This window comes from Megachile rotundata, chromosome 2 (assembly GCF_050947335.1).
Source record: "Megachile rotundata isolate GNS110a chromosome 2, iyMegRotu1, whole genome shotgun sequence".
NCBI classification, from domain to species: domain Eukaryota; kingdom Metazoa; phylum Arthropoda; class Insecta; order Hymenoptera; family Megachilidae; genus Megachile; species Megachile rotundata.
The window spans coordinates 12,857,057-12,872,219 of record NC_134984.1 but is presented as its reverse complement, the minus strand read 5'-3'; the positions used below and the strand labels follow the sequence as shown (position 1 = coordinate 12,872,219).

Here is a 15,163-nt window from a genome sequence, read left to right as displayed (position 1 = left end):
CATCGTCGCAAAATTCAGAAAGGAATCGAAGAAACCGTGAAAGGAACTCGAAGATGGCCAAACACGGCAACTAGGAGAAAGTTCGTAGACTTTGTCATTTTTATCGTCGGTCCCGGTATCCGAGTCCTGTGATTGGATCGCGAAACTTTTCTGATCCGTCTTCTCGTTCGACTTCCGAGGGGTCTCTTGCAACCCCCGGTAAACTCGCGTAAATCAAGCGATCGTTTCGAGACACCTGTTATACGCAATCGTTCGACAACTTCTAAAAATAAACTCGAACGACGAATACACTTTATTTTTAACTGTGTTTAAATGTTTATTTAATAGGATTGAACTATTTGAATAGGATTGATGTACAGATGTTGATTTGGGGCGTGGTTGAACAAAGTAGAAGAAGAGGAGGACTATTGTACTATTGCTGAAAGTGCAGAACCTATTTGATTAACCCCTTCATTTATTTTATAAATTCAGAAGTGAGCGTCAGGTAAAAGAAATTAGGGAAAGGGGTAATTTATTAAGTGAATAAAAAATTGAAAGCAAGGATTTTCTAACCGGTCTCATTTATTTGGTAACTCATAGATATACACGTTTAACGTTTCTCTTAAACCTAGAGAAAAAAATAAGAAACAGAAAGAAACTGAAAACGCAAGAGGACCTCGTGTCCCGTTGCCCATGAAGGGAAAAGGGAAACGTGTCCTAAAATCATTAGAAAAATACACAGTTTACGCGCAAATCCTTTCAACAGAATCTCGTCGATGTTCCAAACTTATTCTCGCGATTAATGACGTTACTCGTTCCCTAGGCGGGTATTTCTCTCACTCTCTCACATTTTCTCTCTCTCAGTGTACGTGTGTTTGTGTATATGCTTATGTGTATCTGTGTGTGCGTGTTCCTTTCGCAGTAAGCGACGAATTAATTCGTCCCAGCGCGTTCGCTCGTTTGCGGCTGTTTCTATTAGATTGCCAACTAAATTCAACGTTTCGCTAATGCATTTTGCTTCAGAAGTGAAATTGAAAAATTACCAAAAGTACATTATCGATCAATTCTTGTTTTCGTCGAAAATTCGTAGAATGAAGAGTTGGTAGAATAATTCTTTAGCAAAGAAACGTGGACGGTTACTTTAATTCACACATGAGATACGTAAAAAAAATATATTTGCAAAGGACTTTCTGTATGTCGCAAAATTTTCTGTTTGACAAACAAATTTTCTGTTTGATCGCAACATTTTCTCTTTGATCGTAAAATTTTCAGTTTGACCTACAAATTTTCTGTTTGATGAATAAAACTTTTTTTTGGCCGCAAAATTTTCTGTGTAATCGCAAAATTATCTGTTTGAACTACAAATTGTGTTTGACTAATAAATTTGTTTGTTTGACCAACAAATTTTCTGTTTGAATAATAAATTTTTTGCTTGACCAATAAATTTTCTGTTTGACCTCAAAATTTTCTGTTGACCTACAAATTTTATGTTTGACTAATAAATTTGTTTGTTTGACCAACAAATTTTCTGTTTGAATAATAAATTTTTTGCTTGACCAATAAATTTTCTGTTTGACTTCAAAATTTTATGTTTGACTAATAAATTTGTTTGTTTGAATACTAAATTTGTTTGTTTGACCAACAAATTTTCTGTTTGAATAATAAATTTTTTGCTTGACCAATAAATTTTCTGTTTGACCTACAAATTTTATGCTTGACTAATAAACTTTTTGCTTGACCAACAAATTTTCTGTTTGACCTACAAATTTTCTGTTTGAATAATAAATTTTTTGCTTGACCTCAAAATTTTCTGTTTGACCTACAAATTTTATGCTTGACTAATAAACTTTCTGCTTGACCAACAAATTTTCTGTTTGACCTACAAATTTTCTGTTTGAATAATAAATTTTTTGCTTGACCTCAAAATTTTCTGTTTGACCTACAAATTTTCTGTTTGAATAATAAATTTTTTGCTTGACCAACAAATTTTCTGTTTGACCGCAAAATTTTGAACGGTGGCAATTGAATGACTATTCAGAACGTTGGTCACAAAATAGCCAGGAGGGTAGAATTGTTTTTAACGACAGGATCGTAGAACGGTAACGAGCTGTGTCCTGTTCAATTAGTGCAGCCACTTGAACGAGTTAAACGGTGATTCTGGCTGGAATTCGATAAGGTAAACGCGTTTTCGAGTCGAAAGCGTTGATTCGTGGAATCAGTGTATCAAGTGGTGGCTCGTTTCTACCTATCGTTCCTAATTTCACGCGTTAATTAGCAACTCACGTGCAAATTGAACCCTTCGATCGATACACCGTGATTGCTTCAACACGTTGTATCTTGACTATTCCTGGGTTAACGGCTCGAATAACATCTCGTTTCTAGTTTAACCCATTAGCGCACACGTCTCGAATGTCCATGGTGAAAATTAACCTTCATTATCGGGGACAGTGATGTGAAAGAGGTTTTGGTGTTGGGGAATTTTGGGGATTTGGAAAATTTTGGGGATTTGGGAATTTGGGAAATTGGTGAGGTGGAAATTGGGGAGGTTGAGGGTAGGTGGTTTTGAAATTTGGGAGATTTGAGGATTTGGGAAATTTGGGGATTTGGGAGATTTGGGGATTTGGGAGATTTGGGGATTTGGGAGATTTGGGGATTTGGGAGATTTGGGGATTTGGGGATTTAGGAAATTTGGGGATTTGGAGATTTGGAATTTTCAAGATTTAGGAATTTGGAGATTTGGGAATTTGGAGATTTGGGAAGTTGGAGATTTGGAAATTTCAAGATTCGGGAATTTCAAGATTTAGGAATTTGGAGATTTGAGAATTTGGAGATTTGGGAAGTTGGAGATTTGGAAATTTCAAGATTTGGGAGTTTCAAAATTTAGGAATTTGGAGATTTGGGAAATTGGAGATTTGGAAATTTCAAGATTTGGGAATTTCAAGATTTAGGAATTTGGAGATTTGGGAAGTTGGAGATTTGGAAATTTCAAGATTTAGGAATTTCAAGATTTAGGAATTTGGAGATTTTGGAAATTGGAGATTTGGGAATTTCAAGATTTAGGAATTTGGAGATTTGGAAATTTCAAGATTTGGGAATTTCGAGATTTAGGAATTTGGAGATTTGGGAATTTAGGGATTTCGAAATTTGGGAATTTGGGAATTTGGGAATTTGGACATTTAGGTATTTGGAGATTTAGGAATTTGGGGATTTGGAAATTTGGGAATTTGGGAATTTGGACATTTAGGTATTTGGAGATTTAGGAATTTGAAAATTTGAAAAATTTCAGACTTGGATATTTCAACATTTGTGAATTTGGAGATTTAAGAATACGTAAAGATTTAGAGTATAGTAGTCTTATGTAGAGATTTGGAGACATGATTTCTGAGACACAAGAATTCGGAAGTATGGGAATTCAATAACACAATAACTTCAATACACGCCAATATTCAACTATTCAAAAATCAAAGAACATCGAAATCTATGAATCCATAAATTTCCTAAAAAGGTAACCGTTCGATCTAAAACCCCCATAGAAACTCTCACACAAAGAAACAGAAAAACATTAATCTAAGTACAATCATAAATATTACAATTCCACAAATTGTAAATAAATTACACATTACAAATGTTAAATAAACCACACTAAAAAGAAACGAACAGGCATCAGAGCTCACAGCGAAAGGAACTGCTGGCAGACGAATGGACACAATCAAATGGTACGTGGATTCGTTGATATGTTCTACTTAATGTCGAAATCTTATTATCGTACGGTCGCACCGTAAGAACGCCATGACAGGCCAAGTGCACCCGTGGTACGTTCCCGCCACGGTTTACATTTTTATCTTTTTTCCACGGATTTATACAGATGAAAAGGAAACTGCACTCTTTCTTACACGAACACTCATTCTTCGGCATTCGATAGCTTGGTGGCTCCGGGCTGCAGTCGGTTTGCCTCGTAATGCGAATAATTCTTTCGGTACTCGACGATTTCCTGCTTCCAGCTTGCAGGGGGTAACTCGATCGAAGATTGGAATCACCCTATGGGATTAGATCCTTCTCGGTTTTATTTTCGTGTCCGACATCTTTGTGGTGCGTTTTTGCCTGTGGTGAGATTCTTTCGAGGGGAGCTTTAGACGATTGATAGGGTAGTTTATTTAGGGTAAAAAGAAAAGGGTTCAAGCTTATTAGCATGATGTAAATTAATTTGAGATCCGTTTAAGGGTTTCAAGAAAAGCTGGCGATATTTCAGTTGTGAATGTTTAATTAAATTCGAATACAATGGAAGCAGTATAAAAGAGGAAGTTCTCTTTGCATTTTTGATCGTATTTCAATTATTATTCCATGTTTTAATTGCTGCTCTTGGATGAACATAATTCATCAGTGTATAATTATAAAACTAATTATACAAGAAAATTTTAAATATGCATTACATAAAATTTGCGGTTGAAAATAATTTTAGTAAACGAATTTTAATAATTGTATTATAAATTCTGTATCAATATCAATTGCATATCTTTATCCGATATTAATTGTATTTAAAAAGTAAATGTAGAAGTGGTTTTATTTAGACGAGTTGACCCCCGGAAAGCAGGAGAATCGTTCATACAGCTACCAGTTATACACATCGACGTTTTCTTGGCATCATACATTTACTCGCGTTAAGAATACGAATCGTACAAAACAACTATAAACGTCCACCCGTTGCTCCGTTCACCATAATGGACGTCCACCATGATCCTCCCTTCAAATCTCTCGTTCACCCAGCGAAAAACTTCGACCACGATATACGACAAGTGGACATGCGATCGCGATAATTTATCGATCGGCAACTCGCGTAAATATCGCAGGAAGCACACCCTGTTATCTAAAGTTTCGCCATCAGCTGTTGTTCCGAGCGAAGAGATTAACGCTGCGAACTCCTTAAAGTCGCTTTTCACAGACGTTACGAAACTTGGCTGCGTGATGCTGGAACTTCGCAAGCGCGCACCACCTTCGCGAACCTTTTCACGTTGTTGTTGTTGTTGTTAGCGGATGAAGGATCGGGCGCGATGAACGAGGAGCGAAAGTCGAAAAGAGAAGAGCCAACGGGCAGCGTACGGGTTGGGCAGTTAATTGATTAGCTTCTCCTAGTCGCCACAACACCTTCTCACCCTTCTTTAAATAACACCTCTTTTCTTTTCGTTCGTTACTTAGCGTTAGGGTAGATAGTTTTAATCGGTTACTTTAGGCGCGTTGATTAGTTACGATCCCCCTCCCACTCCCTCCCTCTATCCTACTTGTTGCGTGTACTTTCCTGGAAAATCGCGCGGTGGATGGCTTCGAATCGCCCGGTTAAATATTACTTTCTTTCATTACCGGAGAGTCCATTTTCTCTCGAGCAACTCGGACCATCTTAATTCAAACCCGATCGACAAAAACACGGATCCAGCGTTAAAGGGTCTCGAGAGGCCCACGGAAGCTCGATCGGTTCTTTCTGGTCTATCCGGTTGGTATCTGACCCCACACCTTCGCTCCCTCTTCGATCTTCGCGGATTCAGTGAAGGAAGACGCTGGTTACGGACCGGGTGGTGTGGGGTGGCAGGTCGGGGGCCTCCGTTGGGGCCCCCTCGTACCCCTATGCGCTCAAACCGAGCCGATGAATCTTCGCAGACAGGAAGTTGTGCAGAACAAATACGATCGGCTTCGGACAACTCTCCAGGTCCAACTCCTGCAACATCCACAGAAAACGCATCTGTATTTTCAATTTTAATAAATGTACACTCAAGTGTACTGGAGAATTAGTTCATTAGAACATTATAATTGTCCATTTTAGTAAATCGTTATATACTACAGTTTACTGCAGAAGAAGTTCAGTAGAGGAAATAATTATTTGTCATTGATGTACGTTTTTGTGAGGCATTTTTTATTTGAACAAACTCTGGAGGTTTTGCTGCATAGTTGTACTTGCAGCTAGCTTAAAATGATTTCTGACAGAAGAGGTTCAGTAGAGGAAATAATTATTTGTCATTGAGGTACGTTTTTGTGAGGCATTTTTCATTTGAACAAACTCTGGAGGTTTTGCTGCATAGTTGTACTTGCAGCTAGCTTAAAATGATTTCTGACAGAAGAGGTTCAGTAGAGGAAATAATTATTTGTCATTGATGTACGTTTTTGTGAGGCATTTTTCATTTGAACAAACTCTGGAGGATTTTCTGCATAGTTGTACTTGCAGCTAGCTTAAAATGATTTCTGACAGAAGAGGTTCAGTAGAGGAAATAATTATTTGTCATTGATGTACGTTTTTGTGAGGCATTTTTTATTTGAACAAACTCTGGAGGATTTTCTGCATAGTTGTACTTGTAGCTAGCTTAAAATGATTTTTGAAATACGACACTATTTGCTGAGGACAATTGTATGTATTTTTAATGCTATTATCTGGACGTATAATATAATGTATGTATCTGCTGGTGCTGTCCTATAATATATATCCTTTATGTACTCTTATGTGTTACATGTATTATGTATGTATCCTTTATTGAACTACATTGAACTATATTTAGCTACTTGAATGAAGGTGTTACATTACTATCGACTGAAGTTCTGAACCTCCTAACAAAGAACAACATTTTCTATTAATTATGTGAACTGGTTTAAAATAAACTCTGTTGTATTTGTCTAGTAAATGAATATTCAACTATTGTATTTCAGGTCATTCTACATAAAGTCATTAAAAATGGTTAAAATACGTAAAGTACATATAAAATAGGAAAAATAGTGGTTAGTCTGCGACATCTTAGGGAAATAATCTTAGCGGCGAATACAATCTAACTTAATTATTCAGGCGGTTGGCGAATCTTCAAGGTTTATTCTTACTTCGATACTGGAAGTTTCCCCGGAAAGCCAGGGCAAACCCGTAGAAGTTTGAGGCCAAGGGAGTTAAATCCGACCGATGTAAAATGAATGATAATCCCGGGGGAACAGAAGTTCGCGAGGAAGAATTCGTTAAGAAGTAATTATATCGCGAAGAAAGCGTTCGGCTAAGCTCAAGATCGATTTAATATCCCGAGATTCTTCGGATAATCCCGCGGCAATACCGGCCAAGGGAATATTTTCCGTCGAACCGATTGTTGTTTTTCCACGCAAAAAAGGGGACGGTATTTTTCAACGACCGTTATCGAACTGTTCCATATCGAACGAGTCGAGTCATCGCGCGCTTAATAAAAATTCCAAGGAGGAACGATCCCGAGGATTCTCCATTTGCAGCTTCGTTTCAGAAAGCTGCTTCGAGAGCGGAATAATTTTTCCATCGAGACGTCTGTCGTGGAGAAATTCAACCCCCTCGCCGTCTTGATGCTTTTCTCCTAACCCTCCCTTTTTGCTCGATTATGAATGACCATTGAACGGAACCGAACGACAGTGTTTGGCGAAGATGTAAAATACGTATTCCCGGTATCCTTGCAGCATCGAGGGTTCTTTCAACGTGACGAGCACAATGGTATTACCATTGCTATATAAGCCGCCTTTTTTATCACCGTCTGTGTGTGCGTGCCTCTACGAAGATAATAATCTTGATAGTCTACGCGAAGTCAATTAAAATTCTCAATACTCCATGGAAAGGGGAGCTCTTCACAATACTTGCTTTCGATGGGGCTATTAAAGTATTTATCGAACGCGGCGTTTCCCGTTGCACATTTCTTACTAAACCCCTCTTATTTTCACATTTTACTTTTATTTGTAGGTTTACGTTATACCTATGTCTTACGTATGTTATTGTATTTTACATATGTTATTGTACTTTACATATGTTATTGAGCTTTACATATGTTATTGTACTTTACATATGTTATTGTATGTTACATATGTTATTATATTTTACATATATTATTGTATTTTACGTATGTTAGTGTATTTTACATATGTTATTATATTTTATGTATGTTATTGTATTTTACATATGTTATTGTACTTTACATATGTTATTGAGCTTTACATATGTTATTGTATTTTACACATGTTATTGTATTTTACACATGTTATTGTATTTTACACATGTTATTGCATTTTACACATGTTATTGTATTTTACACCTGTTATTGTATTTTACATATGTTATTGTATTTTACATACGTTATTATATTTTAGGTATGTATACCTATTCACATATGTATACTTATGTTTTACACATGTGTACTCACGTTCACATATGTTACGATATTCGCAAAATTTTAATACTTTATGATGAGAAATTTTTGTACCCCAAACTTGTGATCCTCGTACAAATTTCAAGAACTAATTCCTTTTATTTTTATTTTATTTTTACGTTAAAATAATAAAGGTCTCAAGATAAAAATTTGAAAGAAAAATTCTTAAATTAAAAATTAACCCTTGGAATTTGCAAGAGATCACAAGTTTCATCTGCACAGTTTTGAGGAAATAGGTTTTCCGGAATAGTAATTGACAATCGATCAAAGTATTTAAGTACTCACAATTTCGCCGTCCTCGCCACCGAAATCGAGCCACAGAAGACGCGCCCCGTCGTCCGCGGACATTTTCAATTTGTCGAAGGATTTTCTCCATAATGGGGTCGGGGGAGAGCCTGGACTCACCCCGTTGCCACCCACACCCCTTGCACCGGCTGCGAATAACGTGAAACCATCTTCGTGGTTGACGACCAACTGACATGCTTTCCCTTGCCACGTGCATCCTACAAATAACACGTATCTTACGTTATTTAGAAATAATCAGTTGAATCATGTGCTAATTATGTGTTACATACTAATGTTCTTTTATCGTACTACGCTGGGGGTGAAACTATTTCTTTAATAATTCTTTTTCTTCAATTTTATTTGTTTAAGTTTATCTATCTATATATTTCATATTCAGGGTGTTCCATTTAAATCAATCTTCTAATTTTTGCAGTTTTACAACGAAGATCTTGAAAAGACATTCATCTTGAAATTTTTTATTGCCCCCGAATGTTTTGGAATTAAGTTTCTATTAGATCTTGTCCATCTTTCACCCTTTGAAGATTTATTCTGTAAATTAAAGTTTCCTCAAGGGTGAGAAATGCCTAAGGGTTAAAATTGGACCAATGGGGTTAAAATGAAAATAATTGGACCACTTTGATCGTTTTCTAAAAAGGTATCAGGTACAGTGAACAATGTAAATAGACGGTAGCAAGCAGTTTTTGGCATGAGCCAACTAAACGAGATACGAATTTAACACCTAGCGATATTTCTTGTCGACTTTCTGCTCGGCTAGAAATTCACGGTGTTTCATGATCGATGGGAGTTGAACGAAAAACGAGAAAAAGGGCACCAGAACCGACCCGGGCCGTGCATTAATCTCAATTTATTATTGCCGTTCGTCCGCGAACGATGAAAAGAAATTAAAATTCATCGAAGCGAACGGGCATGGGACGCCGTGGAACAACGAGCAGCTCAAAATATTCCGGGTGTTCCGGTTCCCTTTCCTGCAGGAACACGTATTTCATTCGCTATTTTTTCTTTCTTATTTTAGGCTCGAACGCGTGCGTGTATGCACTATACTGGCAAATATAGCAAGCGTTAGATATTGTTATGTTATTTGAAAATCTAATTTATACTGTTCTACGTTACGATTGAACATGTACAGTATAACGTGTAATTAAAAGTAGAAGTACAAATAAAATTAAAATACGATTGTCCATATCTGAACAGCAAAGCAGATGAATATCATCAGATTGACATTGACATATTCATATTATTAATGTACGTAAGCATTGATGCTGTTCTGTTGTTTGTAAAATACGTATAATTAGCAAAATGTATTGAAGATGTTCAGCTACTGTGCTGTTAGGTGGACAACTTCAAACTTGATGCACATGAGGGATTTTTCTGAGATTATCTGTCTTTGTTGCTTTTCATTGAGAGAGCAAAGATGACTGCAACGAAATCGTATGGACAAAAATTGCTCATTTGTATCGGGTCTCAAACAGTAAACTGGATAAGAAAATCATCAAATCTTCTTTGTACCCTTGAATTATTGAGAGTTTATTATTGAAGGAAATATTTTTAAGTGGACAGTGAACCTAACCTGTAAACTGAGCAATGGAAGTCTCGCTACATAGATTTTATATAAATTACACCCTCCACTATTATAATCAAGTATCTTACACTGTCAAAAATGAAATTAAACTATAAACTGAACAACGAAAGTCTCAAAGCTTAAATTTTTTATAAATCCCTCGAAGACTATCACTGAAAGAAACATCTTACGCTGTTAAGTCGTGCGACCTTAATCTGAACTACACAACAAAAACTTTGAAAAGTAAATATTTGATACATGACATCTTCAAAATTATTATTGAAGAAAATAATAATCTGCTACTGTCAAGTGAATAGCCTTAAAATAGTCAAGTGAAGGAACTTAAACTATAAACTGAACAATAAATGTTTGACAGATGCACCCCGGAAGACTATTACCGAATTGAACGAAATTCGTTGACGCTGAAGTTTACTTACGAACAGTGTATTCCCGTAACGAATGAGCAGCCGCGTGACAGCCCTGAACGATTGCCCTGGCCCAAGCTGCTAAATCCCTTCGCGTCTCAGCGCGTAGATGGTGCGTCACGACGCCGTCGATCGTACCTACTCGTACTGCAAACGTCGCGGCGTGCTGCGTCGTTCCGCTACTGCTGCTCGCTGCCTCGTTCTGCCTTGCTGGTGACGATACCAATCTGCAACATACATGATTCGATTTTGTGTAAATTTTGATAAACAATTCTTCTGTGTAGGTACAAAGACATTAGACAAAAGGTAAAAAGACAAAAGATAATTGTGACATGTGAGTTAGATATCGCTTTAGGTTAATCAGCATTCTTATTACTTCAACCCATTTGTTCCCACGAGTAGAAATAGTATCGATAGTCTTCTTAAGCATCTTCCTTATTCTAGTTTTCTCAAACACTTCTCATGATAGAAACTTGTGTTAAAATAAATCGGTATCTAACGAGTGTCAAGATGGACCCTCATCTCTATGTGATCATATATGGGTCTAGTTGCAAATGGAGGATCTTAACTTTGATTAAATACTTGGGTAATAATGTGTCTTCGAAACGAGCTGGTATACATGCTGCGGTCTAAGACGTCACTCATCATCATACACCTGGTACAACATGAAAGAAGTTGAAGAAGAAGTCGTAGAAGAAGGTGAAGCAGGCAGATCAGGAATTGCACAGAAAATAACTCGTGTGCATGGGGTCTGGGTGTCGCTACTCATCATCACATATCTGATACGACGTGAAAGAAGACGAAGAAGTTGTAGAAGAAGGTGAAGGTAGATCAGGAATCGTACAGGAAAAAGCTCGTATGCATGGGATCTACATCGCCACTCAGATAGCTGATATGACATGAAAGAAGAAGACGAAGATGATCAAGAAGACTAAGAAGAAGAAGAAGACGAAGAAGATCAAGAGTGAAAAAACAAGAGGACAAAGAAGATGAAGAAGAGTGAAAAAATAAGAGGACGAAGAAGATGAAGAAGAGTGAAAAAACAAGAGGACAAAGAAGATGAAGAAGAGTGAAAAAACAAGAGGACGAAAAAGATGAAGTAGAGTGAAAAAAAAACAAGAGGACAAAGAAGACTAAACGAACAAGAAGCCATAGGAGAAGAAGAATAAGGAGAGGGAACTTTGTAACCCATTAAAGAGCCATTTCGACCGCGTCGGTACCGTCAGTAAGGTATCGAGAAGCTATCAAAGAGGGATCGTGAAACAACAGTATCAAGCGACGCGGCTAAAAACCGCGAAGAGCGCAAAGGGTTAACTAAAGCAGGGAAGTTTTTGGCGACACGTCGCTAGTATAAAGGTCCCCAAACATATATCGGGACAAAGGGTCCAAGTTGATCGTGGCGCACAATCAAGCAGCAGCAGCGTCACGTAGCGTGAATCGAACAGTCGTGGAGACAAGCACCCGTCGCAACAACGATCGACCGACGAAGCCGGCGAACAAAGAGACTCGGGTTGCGTGGCGTCGCGTCGGTAGGGTGGCTCGAAAAGCCATCGTGTCTGGCAACATCCATCGCTGGCGCAGCGACGCCGAAAGCCGCGGGCAAACCGTCCATAGGAGAGAGGGCGTAGCGGCAGTCATTGGGGTGGTTCGAGGGTGGAAAGCCGCAGCTTTTGCATCGACGCGGTTCAAGTGGCCCCGTTCGACACGTATACCGCGTCAGCGTGTCGAGAATTCTCTCTTCGAAGGTAAATTACCTCGTCATGCGATCCGGCCTCGATCGTAAAAATCGCACGGCAAAGGGAGGGTGGCAAGGGGTTTGCCCTTTTTACAACCCCGTCCCGCGGCGACGCTGCAATCTGCCCGCTGACGAATGGTCCTGACGTACGCGCGAGATTTATAGATTTTTCGGAGGGACACCGAAAAAATACCCCCGGCCCAACGACGCCGGTAAAAGGAGAGCAAAAAAAAATCACGCGAACGTAACGGCATAATGGGAAGCCTGGGAAAAATCGGCCATCCAGAGGAAGTCGAGTTTGACGACCGACCGGGATCATCCAGTTGAAGCCCCGTGAAATTTGCCATCGGTGTGTTGCTCTGGGTCCGGTTTTATTCGGAGATCGTTTGCGGACCGTGCAAATTACGCGAATGGAAATTGTGCATCGATGGGTCCAATTTTACCCTTGTGCAATGCGATCATTCGCTCTTTTTCAAGCTTTCTTATCGACTCGTCACGATATATCACTATTTTCTGTATCATGTGTGAGAGCTTATCCTTTTCACACATCTTTACAGAAACTGATCATTTGCACAGTTTGCATCGGAATGAGCATCGCAATGTCTTTCGAGCGAGAGTTGATTGAATTATTATTTATTAGGGTACCTTTATGGTGCCTTTATTTTTATCATACATTTTGTATGACTTAAGACAGAAAATGATTACTAATTTACGTCTCATTTTTCATTTATCTGTTGTATTTTTTATCTTGTACTTTTAGTGTTAAGCAGTGATGTCAATATAGTGGTAATTTGCTTTATGATAAAAATAAATTTAAATATATATTTATATATGCACATATAGTGTTAACTAATCTGTGATTAATCTTACATATACAGTATACATATAACATATCTTAATTTTTTTAATATTTAAAAATTGTTTAATATTCATTTAGATAGGTGACCTTTTTTTAAATGAAATGTTATGTACAATGTATAAATGATAACACTTTTGCTTTAATATTTTTTATTTTTTATGAAATGAATAAAACATGACAAGGGTTAACTGCATATAACATGCTCTTACAGAATTCATATTATTATAATGAATAATTTTATACACTGCTACAGTACTACATTATTATTTGACTATTTTATATCCAATTTATAGATGATGATTACACTTTTACTTTAATATTTTTTATTTTCCACCCCACTTTCTACGAAATGAACAAAACATGACAAGGGTTAACTGCATATAACATGCTCTTACAAAATACATATTATTACAATGAATAATTTTATACATTGCTACAGTACCACATTATTATTTGACTATTTTACATACAATTTGTAAATGATGATGACACTTGTACTTTAATATTTTTTATTTTCCACCCCACTTTCTACGAAATGAACAAAACATGACAAGGGTTAACTGCATATAACATGCTCTTACAAAATACATATTATTACAATGAATAATTTTATATATTCCTACAGTATCACATTATTATTTGACTATTTCACAATCGACAATATTTCAACCATTTTACTAAGGATACTAAACGGGTACTCGTCAAGAAAGGCTCGAAATGCTTAAGTAACTCCCAGCAATCTCTCCAACGCGTCGGTTCACGCATTCCCGATTCGTCATCGCTCGTCAAACGATCGATCGAAATTGAAATACGAGATCAGCCAGGTACAATCGAAGGATCGTTATTATTCCCGGCTCGTTGAATCCATCGTGCAGCGATGCACCAAGCCTTAATGCGTTCTCTCTCTCTCTCTTCCTCGTAATTCTCTCACGAAGCACTCGCGTCTCCCGCGTCGTGGAAACTTTCACGTTTCGAGGCATTGACTATCGAAAGTGGAAAATGTTCCGGGGCCAGGGAAAAGCCGTCGATCCGCGGGGAACGCTCCGAGCTGCGATTGCACCCGGTGGAGCTCATACGTTATTCGCCACACGATCCGTTCTTCTATGCAACGGGTGCTCGCGAATAATCCACCCGGTTTACAGCTCTGAATCTCTCACTTTGCTCCCTAGGAAATTTATCGCTACAATGGAAACCGAATACGTGTTCCCTCCTTTGTAAATGACGACACTGTCTCTTACTGTTCGATGCGCACGAACGACGTTTTACCCTGCATTTCTTCTCTTTAAGACGGTGAAGACAGATACATGAAGTAATGGCGAAAAGTTGTGTACATCGTGTGTTTAAGTAGAGCAGTACCTCTATTGTATCATTTTTTAAGAGACAGAAAATTTGATAAATTGTGGTCTTTTGTTATTTGATCACTTGTAGGGTTTCTCAAATAAAAAGTCCGAAGCAGTATGATGTATTTATAGATATATAGGTTCTAATGGGGAACTAACCGTGTTAGCTTCCTAAGAAGGAGAATTCGACTAAGGACGTAAGTGAGCCAGGTATTTAAAATTACTAACAGACTATCAGGCCCTAAACTACAAGTGGCAGCAAAAGGGCCGTATTTCACAACGTCCGTCGAAATAATAAGCTTTACCCCGACAAGAACAACACGATGCACTTCATCATCAACATCCAGGGAATGAAGTCCACTAAGTAGTAAACCATCATCCAAACAATTAAACGAACGAGCAGACAAAGACGAGGAACAAGTGGAAGTCTCTTCAACCCCTATAATCGAGCGTCCACTCGGGGACAAAGAGGGATACGCGAGAGAGAAGAGAAAGAATAGGTCGCGAGCGAAAAGCTAAGAAGGCGAAAGAGAAATGTACCGGTGGAAAAAGGAGGAAAAGGGTAAAAGGAACAGCAACGGACGGTAAATAAAGGCGTTAAACGAGAATGGATGTTCGTCCGAGGCCCGTAATCCCGGCCAAAAAAGGGAAGAGGTAAAAAGCCGTGGGTAGGAGCAAACTTTCTTCCAGCGGCCGTGGAAGAGATGTTTTGGTCGTAGCCGAATCACTTCCGGTTTGTCTCGCACTAAAACTTCCTTAAGTCGGTCATTTCGTAGCTCTA

General features: G+C 38.1%; 1 protein-coding gene across 2 annotated transcripts in view; it reads right to left on the bottom strand.

Moving 5' to 3' along the window:
• Nucleotides 1-541: 541 nt before the first annotated feature.
• Syn1 (Syntrophin-like 1) overlaps nucleotides 542-15,163 on the bottom strand; it is a 453,675-nt gene continuing 439,053 nt past the window's right edge. For both annotated transcript variants that reach the window (XM_076541971.1, XM_076541974.1), the window contains exons 6-8: nucleotides 10,461-10,675; nucleotides 8,445-8,662; nucleotides 542-5,686 (exon numbers count right to left, since the gene is read on the bottom strand). In XM_076541971.1, the coding sequence (XP_076398086.1) occupies nucleotides 5,594-5,686; nucleotides 8,445-8,662; nucleotides 10,461-10,675 (526 nt within the window). In that variant the 3' untranslated portion in view covers nucleotides 542-5,593. The remainder of the gene's footprint in view (nucleotides 5,687-8,444; nucleotides 8,663-10,460; nucleotides 10,676-15,163) is intronic.